We start from the raw sequence: 21,021 nt of genomic DNA on the forward strand, positions 1-21,021 counted from the left end.
GTCGAGCGCACCGTGACCGGGCGAAGCTCGGGTTCGAGATGCAAAGGCGGCAAGTCACGTGCAGTGGCCCGCACAGAACTGCTGGTTTTTGGGGGGGGGGGGGGGCGGCTTTTCAAGAGGCCAGGGCACAAACGCCCCCTCGGGTCACCGTCACTGAAAGACCGTCGCCCGACGTCGCTAGGCTGCTGCTGCTGCGCTGCGTGGGGGAAAGCAGCCACCCGGCGGCCGGGCCCGGGGAGCGGGGCAGTGGCCGAGCCGGCCGGGCCCGCGGTGTCCCCGCGTTCCCGGTCCCCGCGGCGCGCGTTTCCCAGCCGGAGAGGTTAGGCGGCGGCGCGCCGGAAGTGGCGGCCGCAGCGGGCGCGCTGAGCTGTCGGCGGCGGGGCCGCGGCCGGGCGCGGGGGCGGGGGCGTCGGTCATGTTTCCCTTCGGGCCCGCTAGCCCGGGAGGGGCGGCCGGCGGCGGCGGCGGCGGCGGGGCCGAGGGGCCGGCGCCCGCCCGCTGCCCGGGCCGCGCCCCGGCGCTGTCCCCGGCGCGCGCGGGGGAGCCGGGGGAGCCGGGAGCGGCCGAGGCGCCGGGGCCCGGGGAGCCGTGGACGCCGCCGCCGCCGCCGCCGCGCCGGCCGCCGGGCGCCGGCCTGTTCGGGTGGCTGCGGGAGCGCGGCCTGGGCCGCGGGCCGTGCGTGGACCCGGCGCGGGACAATTTCCGCGCCATGACCAACCTCTACGGCTCCATCCACCCCGCCGACTCGGTGTACCTCAGCACGCGCACCCACGGCGCCGTCTTCAACCTCGAGTACTCGCCCGACGGGTAAGCGCGGCCCGGGACCCCCGCGCCCGCCTGTCTCCCCCACCCCACCCCCGGCTCGCGGGGCCGCGCGTCCGGCAGCCCGCGGGGCACCGACGGCCCTGCCCGCCGCCCCGCGTCCGTCGGGGCCGGAGGGGAGGGCGCTCCGGCGCGTGGGGCGTCGGTGCCCGGGCAGCAGCCCCCGGGATGCGGCGCAGGGCCGGGAAGCACCTGTCTCGGTGGAGGGAGGAGGATGCGGTGCCCAGACCCGGCCGTGCAAAAAGGAAAATGAGCATCATCATAACAACAACAACAATAATAGCAGGAGAAAAAGAAGGTTTCGGTCCACTTAAGGGGTATCTGCGAAAGAACGCATTTTGGGGTTTTTTCCTCCCCCCAAACTTGGTTGTGCGAGTACCGGAAATGCACCAGCAATCCGAGCTGGGGCAAGTGGCACACAGTTCCCTTACCCTTCCCCGCCCCCGCCCCAGGTGACCCCCACGGTCGGTCTAGGGGGTCCGAGCCCCCCTCCTGCCGTTTTCATTTCCGCCCGCAGCAGGTATTTACTGGCCGGGCGCACGGGCTGTGCCCGGGGCGGGGGCGCGCCGTGGAGCCCGACCCGCCCGTGGCGCGGCCCCGCCGGGGTTCGGGGACTCGGGGCTCCGCTCGCGCGTGCGCGCGCGCTCTTCCCCGGCAGCGCTGGAGAAGTCCTAATGCGGGTTTAGCGGGGAGGGACCAGCCGTGCCCTGCGACTCGGAGGGTCAGGGTTTCCTCCTCCAAGGAAGCGGCACGTGGACTAAGATTAGAAAAAAAATCGAATTAATCCATCGAGTTAGGGCTGGGGAGGGAGTGGGAGTATTTCAGAAGAAAGGACCCGGCGCCGCCCCTAAAAGGATCCGGGGTGAGGGCGCAGTGAGTTAGGGAAGACGCAGGTGCACCCTGTACCATTGCTTTCGGGCAGATGGTGTTCTTTTTTTTTTTTCCAGATCGGTGGTGCTGGGATGTCTTTGAGTTTTCTCCTTAAACGGTTGGGTGGAACCTGGTCGGGTGATCCAGAAGTGGGTGAATGTTCATCTGGGTACAGGGGGAAAGTGAGAGCTGACTTACTCCTGGAACTTACTTTTTTTTTTCTTCTTTTTTTCTCCTCCAACCAAGACCCGTTCCTAAAACTTCTCCTGAAAGTCTAGGAGTTCATTCCTCAGTGAACATTCATTTCCAGTCTTTTTGTATCCCAGCCCCTCCCTCCCTATTTATTCTGTCAGGCCTTTAGAAGTAACTTTCCATTCTTGGAGGCAGAATTTTAGGTAGAATGATGACAGTGGTAGAATGTGTTATGAGGAAGGATTTTTTCATTGCCAGTACTGTGAGAAGTGCATTACTGATCTTATTTTATCAGAACTACATTTCCCCATAGAAATCTTTTTGTAATAGGTGGTTAGCTACTCTGATACTAAAAGTAAAATAACTCAATAATGTTTAATTAATACTCACTGTAGAAAACTTAGGCAAAAAAAAGTTAAATAGTTATAATCCAGAGATGGCCTGAATATTGCAGGAAATTTTTTCTTTGCTCACTTTTTTTTGTTTTGTTTTGTTTTGTTTTTGGGCCATGCCCAGTGGTGCTCAGGGCTTACTCCTGGCTCTGCACTCAGGCAGGGATCACTCTGGCAGGTTCAGGGACCATATTAGGTACCAGGGATCAAACCCAGGTTGGCTGTTTACAAGGCAAACGCCCCACCTGCTATACTATTGCTCCATCCCATTTTAATATAAACATGGAAACTTACTGTTTTATCCCTTGTTTTTCTTAATATATTGTAAATTATTTTAAGCTATATTAATATCTGTAGCACTGTCCTCCTGTTGTTCATTGATTTGCTCGAGCAGGCACCAGAAATGTCTCCATTGTGAGACTTGTTGTTACTGTTTTTGGCATATCGAATATGTCACGGGTCGCATGCCAGGCTTTGCTGTGAGGGCGGAATACTCATGGTAGCTTGCCGGGCTCTTCCAGAGGGGCAGAGAAATCGAACCCGGGTTGGACGCATGCAAGGCAAATGCTCTACATGCTGTGCTATCACTCCAACCCTATATTAATATCTATTAACCATAGATAATTAATTAGCCATAATTTAAATTTTTTATTAATTTAAATCCCCATAAACAAGTATCTTGGATTTATGTCCTTATGATAAATGTCCTTATGTCCTTATGATAAATCGTTAGAAGGAGTAAAAAAATTAAGATTTCTTGGGGCTGAAGCAATGTTACAACAGGCAGGGCATTTACCTTTTATATGGCCTACCTGGGTTCCATCCCTGGCACTCCATATGGTCCCCTGAGCTCACCAGGAGTGACCCTGAGGACAGAGTCAGGAGTAAGTCTTGAGCACCACTGGATGTGGCCCCCAAACAAAGATTTCAGTCAAATTGTTCTTTGTGAAGATTACCAATTTTCATTCCTAGCAGATACATATATGAAAGTGCCTGATTTCCCGTACTCTTGCCAACGTCTCACATTGTCATTCTCCATCTCCGTCAAGGTGAAAAGAGTTGTGTTAAAATTTTTATTGCTTTAGTACATTTACTAATATGCTCCAAATTTTTATAGAGAAGATTGATATATATATATATACATATATATATATTTGGTAAGTGAGGTAACTTCTCATTCTTTATAAGTTAAATCAATTTATGGATTACTGTAATCACTGTCACTGAGACTTGTCAGTATAGAGAAAAAACTGACATAGAAGGTAAAAATTTTAATTATGAATTTATTATTAGAGATTATCAGACTAGAAAGAATTCAGCACTAGCAGAGGAAACATGGACTAGAAGATAATTTTTGAAGAATTCCAAAATGTTTTAAGCAAAACAGTTCATTGAAGTGTATCACCTCCAAAGATGATTTTGAAAAAGGTTATCATTATTTGATTTGATAATAATACGTGGGATTTACTCAAATGATTGTCTTTGAGGACACATTAGACACAACGTTAGAATTTATATGTTGTAAAACAAAGTGAAGAATGAATCCAAAATGTAAACAATAGAGGAAATATTAGGATTACATGATAGAACATAGAATATAATCATTAATTTGGTCAAAATTACTAAAGAAAATCACATAGCTAATGGGGGTGGGAGGAGACTACTTGAAGAGACAGTAACTGAAGAATCTTCCAGAATGGGAAAAAAGCCAACCATAATTTAAGCAATTCAACACCCAAGCAGTAATCCTCCCAAATCATAGTGAAACTTCTAGAATAACTGTTTGAGTGATAGGAATAACTAAGGAATAACTTATGGCTAATAGCCAGTTAATTAGTCATCAACAATAGCATAAATTGGAGGACATTGTTATTTACTTTCAGGATGGGAGGATGGGAGTTGGAGGGACCTGCCACCAGTCTTTATCACTAACCAGTACAGATGGGTTATTGGTTCCTGTAAGTTAAAAGGATGATGACTGGAGAGATAGCTCAAAGGGGAGGAGTGCATGCCTTACAGGTGCCGGATTTTAAAATGAGTGTTTTTGGTTTTGCTGGTTTGGGGGAGTGACACACCTGTACTCAGGAGTGACTCCTAGCAGTGCTCAGGGACCATAAATGGTACTAAAGACTCAACTGGGATCAGCTGTGTGCAAGACCAATGTCTTACCTCCCATGTTATTTTTCTGGCCAAGACTCCATATTTGGTCCCCAGCATTGTATGGTTCTTGGTACAACACCAGATTTAGACCTCGCAGCCCCCCAGCATCATCAGGGTGGCCCTGATAATCCCTAATACCAGCAGAAACAAGCACCACATCATTAGGGCTACTCTTCAAGGCCAAGTACTGCTGGGAGTTGGGGGAGCAGTGTGGGGGTGGGAATATATATACTATATAATATATAATACTTTGTGTGTGTGTGTGTGTAAGCAAAGCTGAATGTATTTGTTTTTATTCCTCCTGGGTTCATTATGTAGGAATAGAATTGTTGGGTTCATATTGTAGCTCGCTGTTTAACTTTTTGTGGATCTGAAGAAACTATTTTCCAAAGCTGAAGTACCATTTTATATTCCTACTCAACCTGCAAGAATACTAAATTCACAGAAAAAGACTTTCTTTCTAAATAGAAGATCTAAGGGGCAGAGAGATAGTACAGTGGTTAGAGCAGCTTATTTTATACAGAGCCACCGTATAAGGGATTCCTTTCCTGGCATCAAATACTGTCCTCCAAGCACTGTCAGGAGTGATCCTGGAGCACCCCCACGGTGGGTGTGGCTTAAAAGAAAAAAAAAATCAAAACAAATGAAAAATCTGAGACTCTAGAAGGCCAGAGTTATCTTTTGGGATTAACAAAATTGAATTAAAATAGAAGATGAACTGGCTTTAGAGACAGCATAGCAGGTAGGGCGTTTGCTTTGCATGTGGCCTACCTGGATTAGATTCCCAGCATCCTATATGGTCCCCTGAGCACCACCAGGAGTAACTCCTGAGTGCAGAGTCAGGAGTAACCCCAGTGTATCGCCGGGTGTAACCCAAAAAGCAAAAAAATAAAATAAAATAAAGATGACCATGGCATATAAATTAGGAGTTTCTGAATGCCTTAATTTTTTTTTAAGGGAGAATTATATTAACTAAGCTTTAAAGTTTGGTGTCTATATTAAAATTTGTAGAATAACCATCAGAAGATAAGAAAGGGTATATTTTTAAAAACTCAAAACAAATTTCTAGACTAAATTTTTAGGTGTTAAAACAAGGGCCTGGGATATGACTCATAGGTATAAGATATGTTCTGGGTTCAATCTCTGGTAGATGAAAGAAATACAAGATGAAAGGGAAGAAATGAAGCACAAAGAGTGGCTGAAAAGAAACTCTACATTACTAAATAGAATAAGTATTTTGTTCAAATGGATGGAGATAGTCAAACACAGAAAGGTTAAATTCATATAAACAAAGCTGATAAACTACTAATCTACAAAATGGACTTAAAGACAAAAATATTACTAGAGAGACGGTTACTTGAGAGTGATAAAAGTTCACTTTACATGAAAAGTATAAATTTGGAACTTGAATTTGTCACACATACACACACACATATATCACACATTGACATTCAGGGAGAAAATGACAAATTTACCTTCATTTGACTGTCAGAATCTTGCTGTGGGAGCTGAAGAAATTGTCTAAGAGTGGGTAGGGCGCTGGCCTTGCCTGTAACCAACGTAGGTTCAATCCCCAGCACCCATATGGTCTCTTGAGCCCCACCAGGAGTAATCCCTGAACAAAACAGGTACAGGTATATAAAAATACAAAAAACTATAAAATAAAATCTTGCTCTAGATATAATATAAAAAATACTGCATCAGACCTAATAGTATTCAACTGTTACGCATTGGTTTGGCTATACCAGTTAGATATATGTGCATAGTAGTTGACTAGTTACTACCCCAAACCCACTGAGTGCCTTCATAATGCTTTAGCATCTTACAGGGGTCTTTCTGGAGTAATCCATTACGTAAGCAGTTAAAGAATTAAGAAATTAGCACAGGTGCTGCCAGCAAACATCTCACTGGAGAGCAGTGGGCCAGTAGCCCTTCTCCTTTTCCCCTCCTCTTGCTTACTTATACCCACCCCCCAAACCCATTGGTGAAGGCCCAGTCACTTTTAGACTTCACTTAGTGTGGAACTGCCTTCGAGGCACTTTGCCAGTCAGTCATTCTAACATGGTCTTTATCGAACATCGGCTTCCCAAGAGATCCAGAGAGACGAAGAGAGCAATCAGATGAGAGTAATAGCAAAGCTGCAGGCACCATCCAAACATATTAGTGCTTGATAATTGGCATAGTATGTACTCCCATGGCAGAATCAAATGTGCAGCAGATGAATGAGGTCTATGGGGATAGTTTATGGGTGAATGACTCCTGGGGTGCAGAGATACATAAGTCTTTCTCTGTATCAGGCACATTTATTTCGCTGAACTGAGAAGCAGAAACATCCTTAAACACTAAGGATTTGTACCCTGGCTTCTGCTCTCAGCTGCCTATTTCATTATCTTTCACCTGGCTGAGGGATAAGGTTTGATATGATTTGGGGCCAGAGTGATAGTACAGCAAATTGGGAGCTTGCCTTGCAAGCGGCCAGCCCACCTTTGATCCCTGGCATCCCATCTGGTCCCTCGAACACCAATAGGAGTAAATTCTAAGTGCAGAGTCAGAAGTAAACCCTGAGCACTGCTGGGTGTGGCTCAAACCCCACCCCCCAAAAAAGTTAATATGATTTAACATGCCCATTTTTTAAACTTTGTTATGAATATAATTAGTATGTTAAATATAGAAAATATAATAGCAAGCATGATAAGGGCTAAAACACCTTTAAATATACTTGATATTTTAGAAACAAAAAAACAGATTTTGGCCCATAAACATTGTATTGATTTTGAGTGACTGTTTTGTTTATAAAGACTTCAAGTTACATAATGATTATGATTTTATTGTGGAAATTCTTGGAGGGTCTTATGCAATGTCTATCATGGTTCAGACAAAAGGATTATGATTTTCAAAATTAATAAATGGGAATACTAGAAAAATATGACAGTATTTTGAGATTATAGTATCACTTGATAAGTATTTTTATAATCTGTTGGTTGGGGGGGTTGTTTGTTTTTTAGGAGGTACCTCTGAAGTAATGCTCAGGGGGCCTAGAGCTTCTGGCACTGCTCAGCAGACACCTGGGCCACCCCAGTGACGCTTCAGGGGCCACACCCATTGCTGAGTGGACATGTGTTACCAGGAATCAAACTAGGATCCCTCTTATGAAAACTATTTCTCCTGTGCAATCTCCTTAGCATTATAGGTTAGTTTCAAATTTTTATTCGGGGCTGGAGCGATAGCACAGTAGGTAGTGACTTTGCCTTGCATGTGACCGACCCAGGTTTGATTCCCAGCATTTCATATGGTTTCCTGAGCACCGCCAGGGGTAATTCCTGAGTGCATGAGCCAGGCATAATGCCGGGTGTGACCCAAAAAGCAAAAAAAAAAAAAAAATCAAATTTTTATTGATGGTGGTGTCTTAATAAAAAATTAATTAAAAAAATATGTGTTATGTCTGTAAGTCTGTAAATGTATCTCACTAAAATGAAAAATATGTTTTACTTGTTAATTTGTTACAACTGAATGTATAGCATTTTTAATATCACACCTGACTATATGTAATAGCTTGTTTTATTTATGCAAGGAAGATTTATAGGATTTTAACTGGAGCGATAGCACAGTCGGTAAGGCGTTTGCCTTGCACGCAGCCGACCCGGTCAGCCCAGGTTCAATTCCTCCTCCCCTCTCGGAGAGCCCGGCAAGCTACCGAGAATATCTCGCCAGCACAGCAAAGCCTGGCAAGCTACCCGTGATGTATTCAATATGCCAAACACAGTAACAGCAAAGTCTCACAGTGGAGATGTTACTGGTGCCCACTCGAGCAAATCGATGAACAACGGGAGGACAGTGCTACAGTGCAGTGCTCACTCATAAGGCCACAAATTTCAAAATACTACCAGGGAGTACAGTGTGCATTGTCATCTCGAGAAGTGAATAACAAAAATGTAACAAGAAAAAAATCACATCTTCAAGATAAACATTTATAAATCAGAGGCCAAAGAAGAGATGGTCATTGAAATTTGACATAGTTGAGGTAAGTAATGATGAAATAAAATGCTCCAAAATTTTTGATGTAAGGCAGTAGGAAGAACTATGGAATGGCTGGACAAGTAATGAACTAAGTAACCATTTTAATATAGAGCAGAAGGTAAAGTGAGCATAATTAGTAGCAAAGTAAGTGATAAAAGCTAAGAAGTACATAACAGTAACAAAGAAGAGAATTAGTGTTTCAGTAGAGATACTTAACAGAAAAGTACTTCTCTTAAAGACAGAAATGAAAAATAGTATCTTTTGATTAAGAGAATACCCGACAAACACTTTTTTAGAATACAAAAGATATCAATTTGTAGCTTTTCAGAAGTGACAGTACTCTGATTTGCTATGCTCCATGAGAACATTTAGGAAAGCTAGAGAAAGTATAAAAGACCTCAGGTATGATATGAGAAAAAACTTTTGCTTAAAGTGATTGGATAATTAAGTAAACTACAAGGTATACAAAAAAAAAAAAAAAAACATGAAGCCAGAGATGTGGAACTACCATTTGAGGCCACTTTTCTGATGGAGGCATGTGTTAATTCTAGAAATTTCAGTAAAGCTATCTCTCAGACCTGGAGATAGCTCTTTAATATGTCAAAGAAGAAATTACAGGCCGGAATGATAGTACAACAGGCCAAAGTGCTAGTACAGTGGGCAGGGTGTTTGTCTTGTACGCAGCACTTGATTTTGATCCCAGTTTCTCGTTATTGACCTCCAAGCCCACAAGAAGTGCTCCCTGAGCTCAGAGCCAGGAGTAAGCCCTGAGTCCCACTGGTTGTGACCCAAAAACAACAAAAATGAAATGACAGTATGATATATATATATACACACATATATATATATATATTTTGCTTTTTGGGTCACACCCGGTGATGTTCAGGGGTTACTCCTGGCTCATGCACTCAGGAATTACTTGTGGCGGTGCTCGGGGGACCATATGAGATGCTGGGAATCGAACCTGGGTCAGCCATGTTGGCTGCATGCAAGGCAAACACCCTACCCGCTGTGCTATCACTCCAGCCCCAGTATGATATATTTTAAACTGAATGATTAAAAATACTATAAAAATTTTGTGTGATTGCAGCTAAAACCTGGTGTGGAGAAAAATTTATCGCCATAAATGCATGTATTAGAAATCTTAAAGACTGAGGGGCTGGAGTAATAGCACAGCAGGTAGTGCGTTTGCCTCGCACGCAGCCAACCCGGGTTCGATTCCCAGCATCTATATGGTCTCCTGAACACTGCCAGGAGTGATTCCTTAGTGCAAAGCCAGGAGTAACTCCTGAGCATCGCCAGGTGTGACCCAAAAAGCAAAAAAAAAAAAAAAAAAAAAAAAATCTAACACTGAAAGTCAGTAAACATCTATTTCAATTTGGAACAGCAAATTAAACCTAATAAAGATCAAAACTCACCACTCTGTACAAGAGTTTGTCACTACTAAATGATCAAACTCATAGTCCAGGATTTAGCAATTTCACTCCTAATATATATCCAACAGAAATGTATGTATTAGTGCATTGGGATACATGTAGAAGAATTTAAAGCATAATGAAAAGACAAATACCCACACGTAGTGGAACATAAAGTAGCAATATCTGTACAGTGGTATAACAGTTTATTTTAAAATAAATTTAAAAATACAAGATCTCTAACAACAGCGATACATCTTTTTTTTTTTCTTTTTGGGTCATACCCAGTGATGCTCAGGAGTTTCTCCTGGTTCTGCACTCAGGAATTACTCCTGGCGATGCACAGGGGTTCCTCCTGGCTCTGCACTCAGGAATTACTCCTGGCGGTGCTCAGGGGACCATAAGGGATGCCAGGAATCAAACCTGGGTCGGCTGTGTGCAAGGCAAACGCCCTACCGGCTGTACTATCTCTCCAGCCCCAATGGTGATAAATCTTATAAAGCAATCCTGTGCAAAAGATGCATACTCTGCTCTTCTATTAAAACTTTTTTTTCCCTTGTTATGGTGCTGGGATAGAACCCAGGCCTCATACCTTATACCAAGTGTTCTAACACTGACTGCATCCAGCGCCCTTGTATAAAGTTTGTGGGGTTCTTTTAGTTTGGACAGGGGAAAACAATGCTCAGGGGGTTGGGGCCCCCAGGAGTGAATCTTGTCCATCCCGGCCATCAGTGCAGTACCAGGGCTAAAGGATGAGATGCTGCTCGCACCCTGCAGTGCCAGGGGTACCCGGACCACCTCAGGCAGTGATGGGAGCCTCCCAGAACACATTGGTGATGCTCAAGGGACTATGTGGTGCCAGAATTGAACCCAGACTGGTCTTCACTTGGAAACTTATGCGAGTTGGGCAGGGCGAGCTGGAGCCACGCGTTGAAATGGTGGTGGAAGGAACAGGACCCTATTGGAGAATCTGTGGGAATATGCATGAAATCCTACAGGTAACGGTACTGTAGATCACGGTGCTTAAGATGCACTGTAGTTGGGGCTGGAGCAGTAGCACAGTGGGTAGAGCGTTTGCCTTGCACGCAGCCGACCTGGGTTCGATTCCCAGCATCCCATATGGTCCCCTGAGCACGGCCAGGGGTAATTCCTGAGTGCAGAACCAGGAGTAAACCCTGTGCGTCGCCAGGTGTGACCCAAAAAGGAAAAAAAAAGATGCACTATAGCACTGTCCTCCTGTTATTCATCGATTGCTTGAGTGGGCACCAGTAACATCTCACAACAAGTTGTGAGACTTGTTGTTACTGTTTTGGCATATTGAATACATCACAGGGAGCTTGCCGTGCTTAAGCTGAAATTTTAAAAAAGAGGAGTCAGGACCCAGAACAATAGTGCAGCGGGTAGGACATGGCTGACCCAGGTTTGATCCCCAGCATCCTGTTACGGCCTCCTGAACCCTCCGAGTGCAGAGCCAGGAGTAAGCCCTGAGCACTGCCAGGTATGATCCAGAAACTAAAATTTTTTAAAGGAATGGCTGTTTTATATAGAAGAGTACATTATATAGATCTTTTAAAATTACATATATTTATACTCATAATTACTAGCACCAAGGTTCCTAAGATAAAGTTTTGAAGTTCAGCTATCCCAGGTTTAGGGTGATACCTTTTAAAGAACAGTTCTAATTAGTTTGATTATTAAAGAGCAGTTTAGAAGGTGGTTTTCTCTTCTCCCCACTTTATTAAAAAAGTTTAAAGTTTACTCTTACTGCAGTTTTAAGTATATAATATTCTGCTTATTCTTCAAACTGTATGTTCATTAGGTCTACGGTTTCAGAGGCTTAGGATTTCTTCTGATTGATCTGAAGTTAAAAGAGCAGTGCCTGCACAAATCTTAACACTTAATCAAAATAAAATAAGAGAATAGATTTTCTGAAATCAAATGAGACTTCTAAAAGGGGTATAAAGTATAGTAAGGAGAGGCAGAAGAAAGGGTCCCAGAGCATATAGCTCAATGATAAAGCACTTGCCTTACATTTTTAAGGCTTTGGGTTTGATCCTCACATACACACACACACACACAAAGAAATAAAACTGAAAAAAAAGTAAAGAAAAATATTTGATAGTAGTTGACGGATGTAGTAGGGTACATTGCTAAACCTTTTTATAGACATTGATAGAGAAGTACATGATTTTATTCTTTGTTTTTTCGAATTTGCATATCTACACATTTTTCTGCAGTGCTTTTTAAAAAATCTTTATAGTGTTTATTTCTCCAGATTAAGTTCTTATAAAAATTGCTGTCAAAGGTATATACATTTGGGGGCCTGAGTGGTAGTACAGCTGGTAGGGTGTTTGCCTTGCATGTGGCTGACCTGGATTCAGTCCCAGGCATCCCATACAGTCCCTGAGCAAAGCCAGGAGTAAGTCCTGAGCGCTGCCAGGTGTGGCCCAAAACCAAATGCCACCCCCAAAAAAGTCTGCATTTTTTAAAGTTGTTATGGTTTAGAGAACTCTCCAAGCATCATTTACACTCCAGAACCATACAAATGAAGAGCACTCTTTCCTGCTATTGCTGATGATAGTGTTGATCTCTCATTTGGTACTAACATACAAAAAAGAGCAGAAAGAAATTACTCACTTGTCACTGTCCTCCCGTTGTTCATCGATTTGCTTGAGCGGGCCCAGTAATGTCTCCATTGGAGACTTATTGTTACTGTGTTTGGCATATCGAATACGTCACGGGGAGCTTGCCAGGCTCTGCCATGCGGGCAAGATACTCTCGGTAGCTTGCCGGGCTCTCCGAGAGGGGCAGAGGAATCGAACTTGGGTCGGCCATGTTGGCTGCGTGCAAGGCAAACGACTTACTGCTGTGCTATCGCTCCAGCCCTTGTAGCTTATGTAAGGTAAAAGGTAAGGTAAAGGCCCTCCCGTTGATCGTCGATTTGCTCGAGCGGGCCCAGTAACGTCTCCATTGGAGACTTTGTTGTTACTGTGTCTGGCATATCGAATACGTCACGGGGAGCTTGCCGGGCTCTCCGAGAGGGGCGGAGGAATCGAACTCGGGTCGGCCATGTTGGCTGCTTGTAAGGCGAACGCCCTACCCGCTGTGCTATCACTCCAGCCCCCGAGTTCGATTCCTCCGCCCCTCTCGGAGAGCCCGGCAAGCTACCGAGAGTATCTCGCTTGAGTAGCTTATGTAATTATAAATAAATGTATATTGGTAACCAGAGAATGCTAGAGAACTAAACCAGAGAAATGTTTTTCTTGCTTTCAGGTCAGTGCTGACAGTTGCTTGTGAACAGACTGAGGTTCTGCTTTTTGACCCTATATCTTCAAAGCACATAAAAACACTTTCTGAAGCTCATGAGGACTGTGTTAATAATATCAGGTTAGTATTATTATGGAAAAGTGAACCTTATTAGTATAGCCAGAAATACTGGTTTTTAAGTTAGTGATAATATGTAATGTTTGGTCCAGCAGTGATAGACATTTGTGTTTTGTGACTTACTCCTTGTATCCCTTTAATAACAAAGCTTGCTGTTAACTATTTTGATAAGAATTTTTCTGAAATACATTTTCACTTCCATATGATTATGCCTTTTCTCTTTGTATGCCAGGGTCATCACTGTGAATGAATCTTAGTCATGTATTATGCCTTTGAGTTAAATAGCTATGGATTTTACTAAATAACAGGTGGCAGTCCCTTGGCTAACCATTTCTCACCACTACTTCCTAAATCCAAACTACTGAGGGAAAAAACACAAACACATATGCAGAGAGAATTTCTTTTATACCATCGTTGGAAGCCCCTTAAATTCTCAACAAAATAAGAATAACATTGAAATCTAGTTGGATTAATATGCAGTCATTAAAATGATGGCAATAGAGACTACATATCAACATAGACAAACTTTTGAGATAATACTGGGTCCAAATCATTAAAAAAAATTATACAGATACGGCTGGAGAGATAGTACAGTGGGCAGGGTACTTGCCTTGCATGTGGCCAACTTCACTTTGATTCCTGGAACCTCATAAAATTCCCCTGAGCCTGCCAGGAGGGATCCCTGAACACAGAGCCAGAACACCAATGGATATTGCGCCCACCACCACCACCCCCCAAAAATACAAATTATTTAGAGAAAAAGCACTGGAAGGACGTTTTAAAGTGCTAACAACAGATGGAATATGGGCTGGATGGGTTAGGAGTTAATTTTTTATTTTCTAAAGTTTAATAAGATTTTATTTTCTATTTACTACTTTCAATGTTCTAAAGCAGCTTTGGACATTTGTTCTAATCGAGGTGATCACTAAGTCTGCTATGATCCTATGTATTAGATACATAAAACAATAGATTACATGGCATAAAAGACATAGTCAGGCTCTCAAACAACATAAAAGTTTTTGCGGACCAGAAATGGGGCACATGCACAAAACTATTTACACTCTGTTGGTCTTTTTGCACAAAGCCTTTGCACAAAGCCACAGAGTGCAAATTACAAGCTTTTTCAGTCTAGCACTGACGCTCCTGTCAGGTTCATACGTGCTAAAGTGCTTCCTATGAGACAGGAATCAGCCAAAACAGCTCTATGCCACAGGGGTTTTGGTTGGAATATGTGAAGAGCTGACATAAGAAAAAAGTATTACCAGATGCCCAAAGATTTAGTTGATAATATACAGCCTCATGACCATGACGTAAAATTAGTCACTTAAGTTAGTGGTTGAATGTATAAATATGATAGCACCAGTATCATCATGAAATTAGAAGTCTGTTATGTCATTCTATGGTTCAGTTACATCATTTATATCGCTTAGTTGTGAATTAGGGACCCAGAAATCCAGGTGAAACAACTACAAAATTGTTTAAAAAGGAAAAGAGAGAAAATCAATCTTAAAATGAACCTATAACCAAAGTTATAAAACTGATGAAGACATCTAATACTCATATCATAACCAAATCAGTTATAATAGGCATTTTCTCTGGATGAAATTAATTTTATGGAGTAGTCCGACAAAGACTTAAAACAATAAATTTTTATTTATTTTTTTTTGACTAGGTAATACATGCACGTGGTACAAAATTCAAAGGTACAAAAGGGTAAACAGTGAAAAGTAAGTCTGTCTCCCACCTCTGTCCCCTAGCCACCCAGTACCCCTCCCCAGAGGCAACCACTATTACCAATTTCTTGCTATCCTTTCTGAGATAGTTTATGCATACACAGACAGATACTCATGCACATACACATGCTTTTATATAAATGGTAGTATTCTACATATACTGTTACATACTGTGACTTTTTTCATAGTATAATAACGTAGTTAAAGATCATTCCATATTATTATTCTTTGAGTGATCTTAATCTTTTAACGGCTGCATAGTATTCCATCGAGTGGGTGAAACTAAAGCATTTTTAGGATGCTTAAAGAAATAAGGGTTAATTTTCACTTAAAGAGAGTTTAACATTATGAAATAAAAGAGCTAAAACAATGCTGGAAAGAGCCAATTTGAATTTTTATCACTTAAAAAACAATATGTAGTATAGTCCACCCTTTACATTGCTGAGAATTAGTAGATTAGAAAAGAATACTAAAAATTTCACCCAGAACATAGAAAAAGGAAAAACTGAAAGGATAGGTAAAAGACTGACCAGACTATTTGAGTGATCCAGTGTACATATAATAAGAATTACACAAAAAGAAAATGCAGAGGTTACAGAACTAATTTTTGAAGACATTGAAACTACTTAGCATTAAAGAATTTGACTCCTTAAATCAAAAGTAAACTCAATGTCTAATAACTATATAAAGATAAATTTATATACGTAGTGGTGAACTCTTGAATATCAAAGATAAAGTCACTGAAGTTAGAAGTCAGCTTACACTCAGGAGTGATCCCTGAACTCAGAGCCAGGACTAAGCCCTAAGCTCTGCTGGATGTGGCTTCCCCCCCCCCCCCCAACAAATTTAAAACTAAATCTTTTTCAGAGTTGTAATGATAGCTACATATAGTTTAATTTTTTTATGTTCATGTTAAAAGAAAAACGGAAATTTTTCAGTAATGCATTAAATACAGCATGCTAAAATATTCTTTCAGTATATAATTAAGTATAGTTTTTAATCTTTTTTTTTTCCATTCCCAGTCATCAGAATTCACTACATTTTTTACATGAAGAGTGCATCTCAGTTTAGACAAGCCACATTTCGAAAGCCACATGTCTGCATGTGGTGAATAGTTGGACAGTATACCTTTAAGTATTGGGAAACGCGGAGTACACCTGAGTAGTGTTCAGGGCTCACTTCTGGCTCTGCACTCAGAAATCACTTCTGGTGGGTTTGGGGGACCATTTGGGGTGCCAGGGACAAACCTGGGTCGGCCATGTGCAAGGCAAGTATTCTACATGGTATACTACTACTCCAGCCCCAAACGATGTAACTTGAGGCAGTTACAGCGAAGAGGTTGTAGTATGGTGAGTTTTGTCCAAAGGAAAACATAGTATGGTAAGATCTGTGTTATAATCAGGAAGGTAGAAAAATCATGTAAATTTATGCTTTTGGAATGATGTGTGCTGCATATGATGAGAAAATGAAAGGTTATACAATAATACAATTTATGTTTTTCAAAATAGGAGGAAGGATAGTGGTGGAAAGTATATTGAAAATTCAATCAATTCAGCAGAAGAAAGCTTAAAAGAGTAAATTAAAAAGCATAGAAATAGAAAATAATAAGTAGAAATATTTTCAAATGTATGGTAGTTTACAAGATAAATGGACCAAGACAGGCTTTGGGAGGTACCTCAGAAGGAGAGAGTACAGACTTTGTGCTTTGTGTGCTTAAAGCCTCAAGTTTGATCCCCTGCACAGTTTGGCACCCCGAGCACTAGAAGTGTAGTCTGGTGACCCCCGGCACTACATCACAGTTGAACCAAGCACCTCTAAGGAGGTCCCTGGTTTAAAAAGACATAAACAACAATTTTTATTTATTTTGTCAGGGAGGCCAAACCACACCTCGCTATGAGTAGGGCTCACTCTTGACTCTGTGTTCAGACATCACCCCTGGAAGTGCTCGGGGGATCATTTGCAGTGCCACGGGTCAAACTTGGGTTGACTCTCTGCAGAGCAAGTGTCAGCCTCTGTACTATCTCTGCAGCCCCAGCCAACAATTTGAAATTTGATCCCAGTTAGTTACTAGCCAAGTGGACCAAAGCATCCACTTGCCCACAGAGACAGACTAGTTACTAATCACATCTCTGGAGGAGAAAATCAATATTATAAAGAAATTAATTTTCCTCATACTAGTCTATAATTGGACTGGAGCGATAGCAAAGCGGGTAGGGCATTTGCCTTACACGCAGCCAACATGGCCGACCCGAGTTCGATTCCTCCGCCCCTCTCGGAGAGCCCGGCAAGCTGCCGAGAGTATCTCTCCCGCGTGGCAGAGCCTGGCAATCTACCCATGACGTATTCAGTATGCCAAACACGGTAACAACAAAGTCTCACGATGGAGACGTTACTGTGCCCGCTTGAGCAAATCGATGAACAATGGGAGGACAGTGACAGTGACAGTCTATAATTGAATAAAAATTCCAGCAGATAAATTTTTAAAACTTGATTTTGCTTTTTGAGTCATACCCAGCAATGCTCAGGGCTTACTTCTTATTCAGTGCTCAGGAATCAGATTGGGATTAGCAGTGCACAAGGCAAGCACCTTGCTCTCTGTATCTTCTCTCTGGTCCCTTAACTTGATTTTAAAGTTCATGTTGGAGAGCAGAGTGGCAAAAATATCTTATCTAATTTTGAGGACAGGTGTGCTTACCCTTTGGGATAACAAATGTAGTAGACAGCTTAAGTGGCCGGTGAAATAGAATAAAGAAGGGGCTGGAGCAATAGCACAGCGGGTAGGGCGTTTGCCTTGCACGCAACCAACCCAGGTTCGATTCCCAGCATCCCATATGGTCCCCTGAGCACCGCCAGGGGTAATTCCTGGTTGAAGAGCCAGGAGTAACCCCTGTGCATTGCCGGGTGTGACCCAAAAAGCAAAAAAAAAAAAAAAGGGCAAAAAAAAAAAAGAAATAGAATAAGAAAAAAGACCTGTGCATGTATGAAAAATTGGTAGGTGACAAAAGAAAAATTAGTGCTTGTAAAATGAGAGAATTTGCTATATACATATAAAATAGTGAGATTTTGATCTCTTACTGAAAATAGCTTCTAGTTTCTAGAATTATGGAAACAAAACTTTAGAAGAAATATGTAATGTTTTTATGTTCTAAGTATGAGAAAGGAATTTTATGACACTAAAAGCATAAACTGAGGGATTATGGACTGGAAAGATAGTAAAGTGGGAAGGCACTTGCCTTGTATGCAGCTGATTCCAGGTTCAATCCCCAGCATCCTATATGGTCCCCCAAGAACCTCCAGGATTAATTCCTGAGTGCAGAGCCAGGAGTAAACCCTGAGCACTGCCAGATGTGGCTCAAAAACCAAATAAAAAAGAAAACTAAAACAAGCAATAAATACATTCCGTTTCACTAGTCGTCATGGAAATGCTAATAAAAATACCAGTGACTGGACTGGAGATAGAATCCAGCAAGTAGGGCACTTGGCTTGCTTATGGCTGATGCAGGTTTGAGTCCAAGGACAGTTATGATCTCCTGAGTCTCACCAGGAGTGATCCCTAAATACAGGTCCAGGAGGAGGCCCAGGGCATGCCAAGTATGGCCCAAGAGCCAAAAACCATAATGAAGAGACGTCAGTGAAGAAATACGGACAAAAATGTTTAGAAACTGATACTCTTTGGGCTGGAGAGATAGTACAGCGTAGGGCGCTTGCCTTGCTCTCAACTGACCCAGGCTTGATCCTCGGCATCTCATATGGCCCCCTGAGCACTGCCAGAAGTAATTTCTGAGTGTAGCACCAGGTCTAACCACTGAGTATCACTGGGTGTGGCCCAAAAAGCCAAGAAGAAAAGAGAAATTGATTCTGTGAAATGTTGATGGAGTAATACTGGTGGAATTATTTTGTAATTTCCTAATTCCTAGTAAAGTTGAAGACCATTTTTTTGGGTAGAAAATTGAGAAGGGCTAGAGCAGTAGTACAATGGGTAGAGTTCTTGCCTTGCATGTGTCCAACCCAGATTCTATCCCTGGGACCCCGTATGCTCCCTCAAGCACACCAGGAGTCAATCCTGAGCTCAGCCAGGGGCCAAACCCTAAAATAAACCAACAGACCAAAAAAAAAAAAAGATGTGTAAAGAAGGTTTGTTGTCTAATTTGTTAGTAATATAAATTATAAATAATTTAAATCTTCAGCAAGAGGACAGATCAGTTCTGGTATACTAATATAATGGAATACTATACATCAGTTAAAATAAATTAAGTGTAAGCATTGGCTTCTGCGCTACATCTCAAAAATTTAAGGTTGACTCAGAAGAGCAAATTGCAAGATGTGTTGTCTAGTGTGATACCATTTATATAAAGCTTAAAAATAAACAAATGAGCTTGAAGAGGGCATGTATTTGTCTTTTTGTTCTCGGCTATATTCCCAGCACCTAGAACTGTGCCTGCCACTTGCTAAATACTTGCAGAATAAATTGAAAGCCAAAACAATACTACAAATTGTCTATGGGTACATATGAATTTATGGTATTGAAAACGTTTATGGTCAGTGACAAACAACAAATTTTGGATAGTGGTTCCCTCTGGAGAGGGAGGGAGGGAGGGGAATGGGATTGGGGCGGGATACACATGGTGCCTCATCTGTTTGTGTAATGTTAAAAATCTGAAAGATAACAGAATGTTAAAATTTGATAAAGCTCAGTGCTGGGTATTACAGGTTTCGTTACATTTTTTCATAATTTCTCTGTTTCTGGTATTTTACATATAAAATTTTCCTCACCCTCCAAAAGAAAAGATTGTGTCAGATTGTTTGCCCTTACTGAGAGTGACTTTTGACTCCTCAGCTGTTAGAATCTGTGTCCTTCATCAATGTCAGCACTTGTTTGCTATCTCGCCTTCCCTAAAAATTTGAATCTGCTTCTTAACTGTTGAATAGGAAAACGAGATTTTGAAAAATGTTTTTTTAAGAGTAAGTATATACTCAACATGAGTTTTGATGAGGATCCAAAGAGGTCATCCCTCACAAGTGCTACAGCATGTATTACTTTTTAATAATGCTAGCTTTCACCTTCTGAGTATTTACCATGTGTCAAATCTTTTGTAAACCACTTTTCAGATATTTTATTTAATCCTCCTTGTATCCTAATGGGAGACAGATACTTAATCAGTTTTAAGGAGGCGAGAAATCACAATTCAGAGTTGCCCAAATTTTTTACATAGTGATAGAGCTATTCTATTAGACTTCACTGTACTGTTTAGAGATGTGAACTTACATTTCCTTGTTTGCTTCTGGATAGTAATTTTGTATATCCTTATTAATGTCTAACACTTTATTTCTTAGTTTTTAGGTTTACTTAAAATATATGATATTGTTTTTGTTGCTTCAGTTTATTTGGAGGAGAGTCTTTAAACCAGTTTACTTTTCCCTCATTAGGACATTGTACATAGATTTAAGAGTTCATTTGAAAACAAGGCACTGGTATCTAAGTGATAGTACATCAGGAAGGTTGCTTTCCCTGCAAATAGCCGGCCTAGGTTAGATTCCTGGCATCCCGTATGGTCCCCAAGCAATGCCAGGGGTAAGCAGAAAAAACCTAAGTGAATGGAACAAGGTGCTGGACCAGGAAGATAGCTCAAAGGACTGAAGTTTCTGCCTGGAATGTGCTAGTCTTGAGTGCAATCCCCAGCACTGCATGATCACTGAGTACCACTAGTTCTATCCACAACACTTCCTAGCACAAGTGGACCAGAACATCCTCTTGTCCACACAGACAGATCAGGTATTATACAAAGTGGTGCTAGACTCCCTTGGTACTGCATGGGAGCTCCAGCCAAATTAAAGATAAGTAAGACCCCGGGGTCTTCATTTATGAGGCTATAGAAGGAACTGAAGTTATCATAAAAAGATTTACTTAGCAGGCTAGGGAGATAGAGCAAAGGGCTGGAGCTTTGCCTTGCCTGTAGGATGCTCAAGTTCAGCACCCAGCCCCGCATGGTTTTTTAAGATTCTGGTTATAACCCCCAAACAAACAGGAATATTTAC

General features: G+C 42.2%; 1 protein-coding gene across 3 annotated transcripts in view; it reads left to right on the forward strand.

The window, feature by feature from the left end:
* The first annotated feature begins 395 nt into the window (after nt 1–395).
* Nucleotides 396–21,021, forward strand: part of DCAF10 (DDB1 and CUL4 associated factor 10) — a 52,794-nt gene continuing 32,168 nt past the window's right edge. For all 3 annotated transcript variants that reach the window (XR_008792874.1, XM_056117180.1, XM_056117181.1), the window contains exons 1-2: nt 396–807; nt 13,142–13,255. Coding sequence is in view for 2 of the 3 variants with exons in the window: in XM_056117180.1 (XP_055973155.1) it covers nt 416–807; nt 13,142–13,255 (506 nt within the window). In the remaining variant the exon portion in view is untranslated. The remainder of the gene's footprint in view (nt 808–13,141; nt 13,256–21,021) is intronic.

Source organism: Sorex fumeus, unplaced genomic scaffold (genome assembly GCF_029834395.1).
Source record: "Sorex fumeus unplaced genomic scaffold, SorFum_2.1 ptg000034l, whole genome shotgun sequence".
Taxonomy (NCBI): Eukaryota; Metazoa; Chordata; class Mammalia; order Eulipotyphla; family Soricidae; genus Sorex; species Sorex fumeus.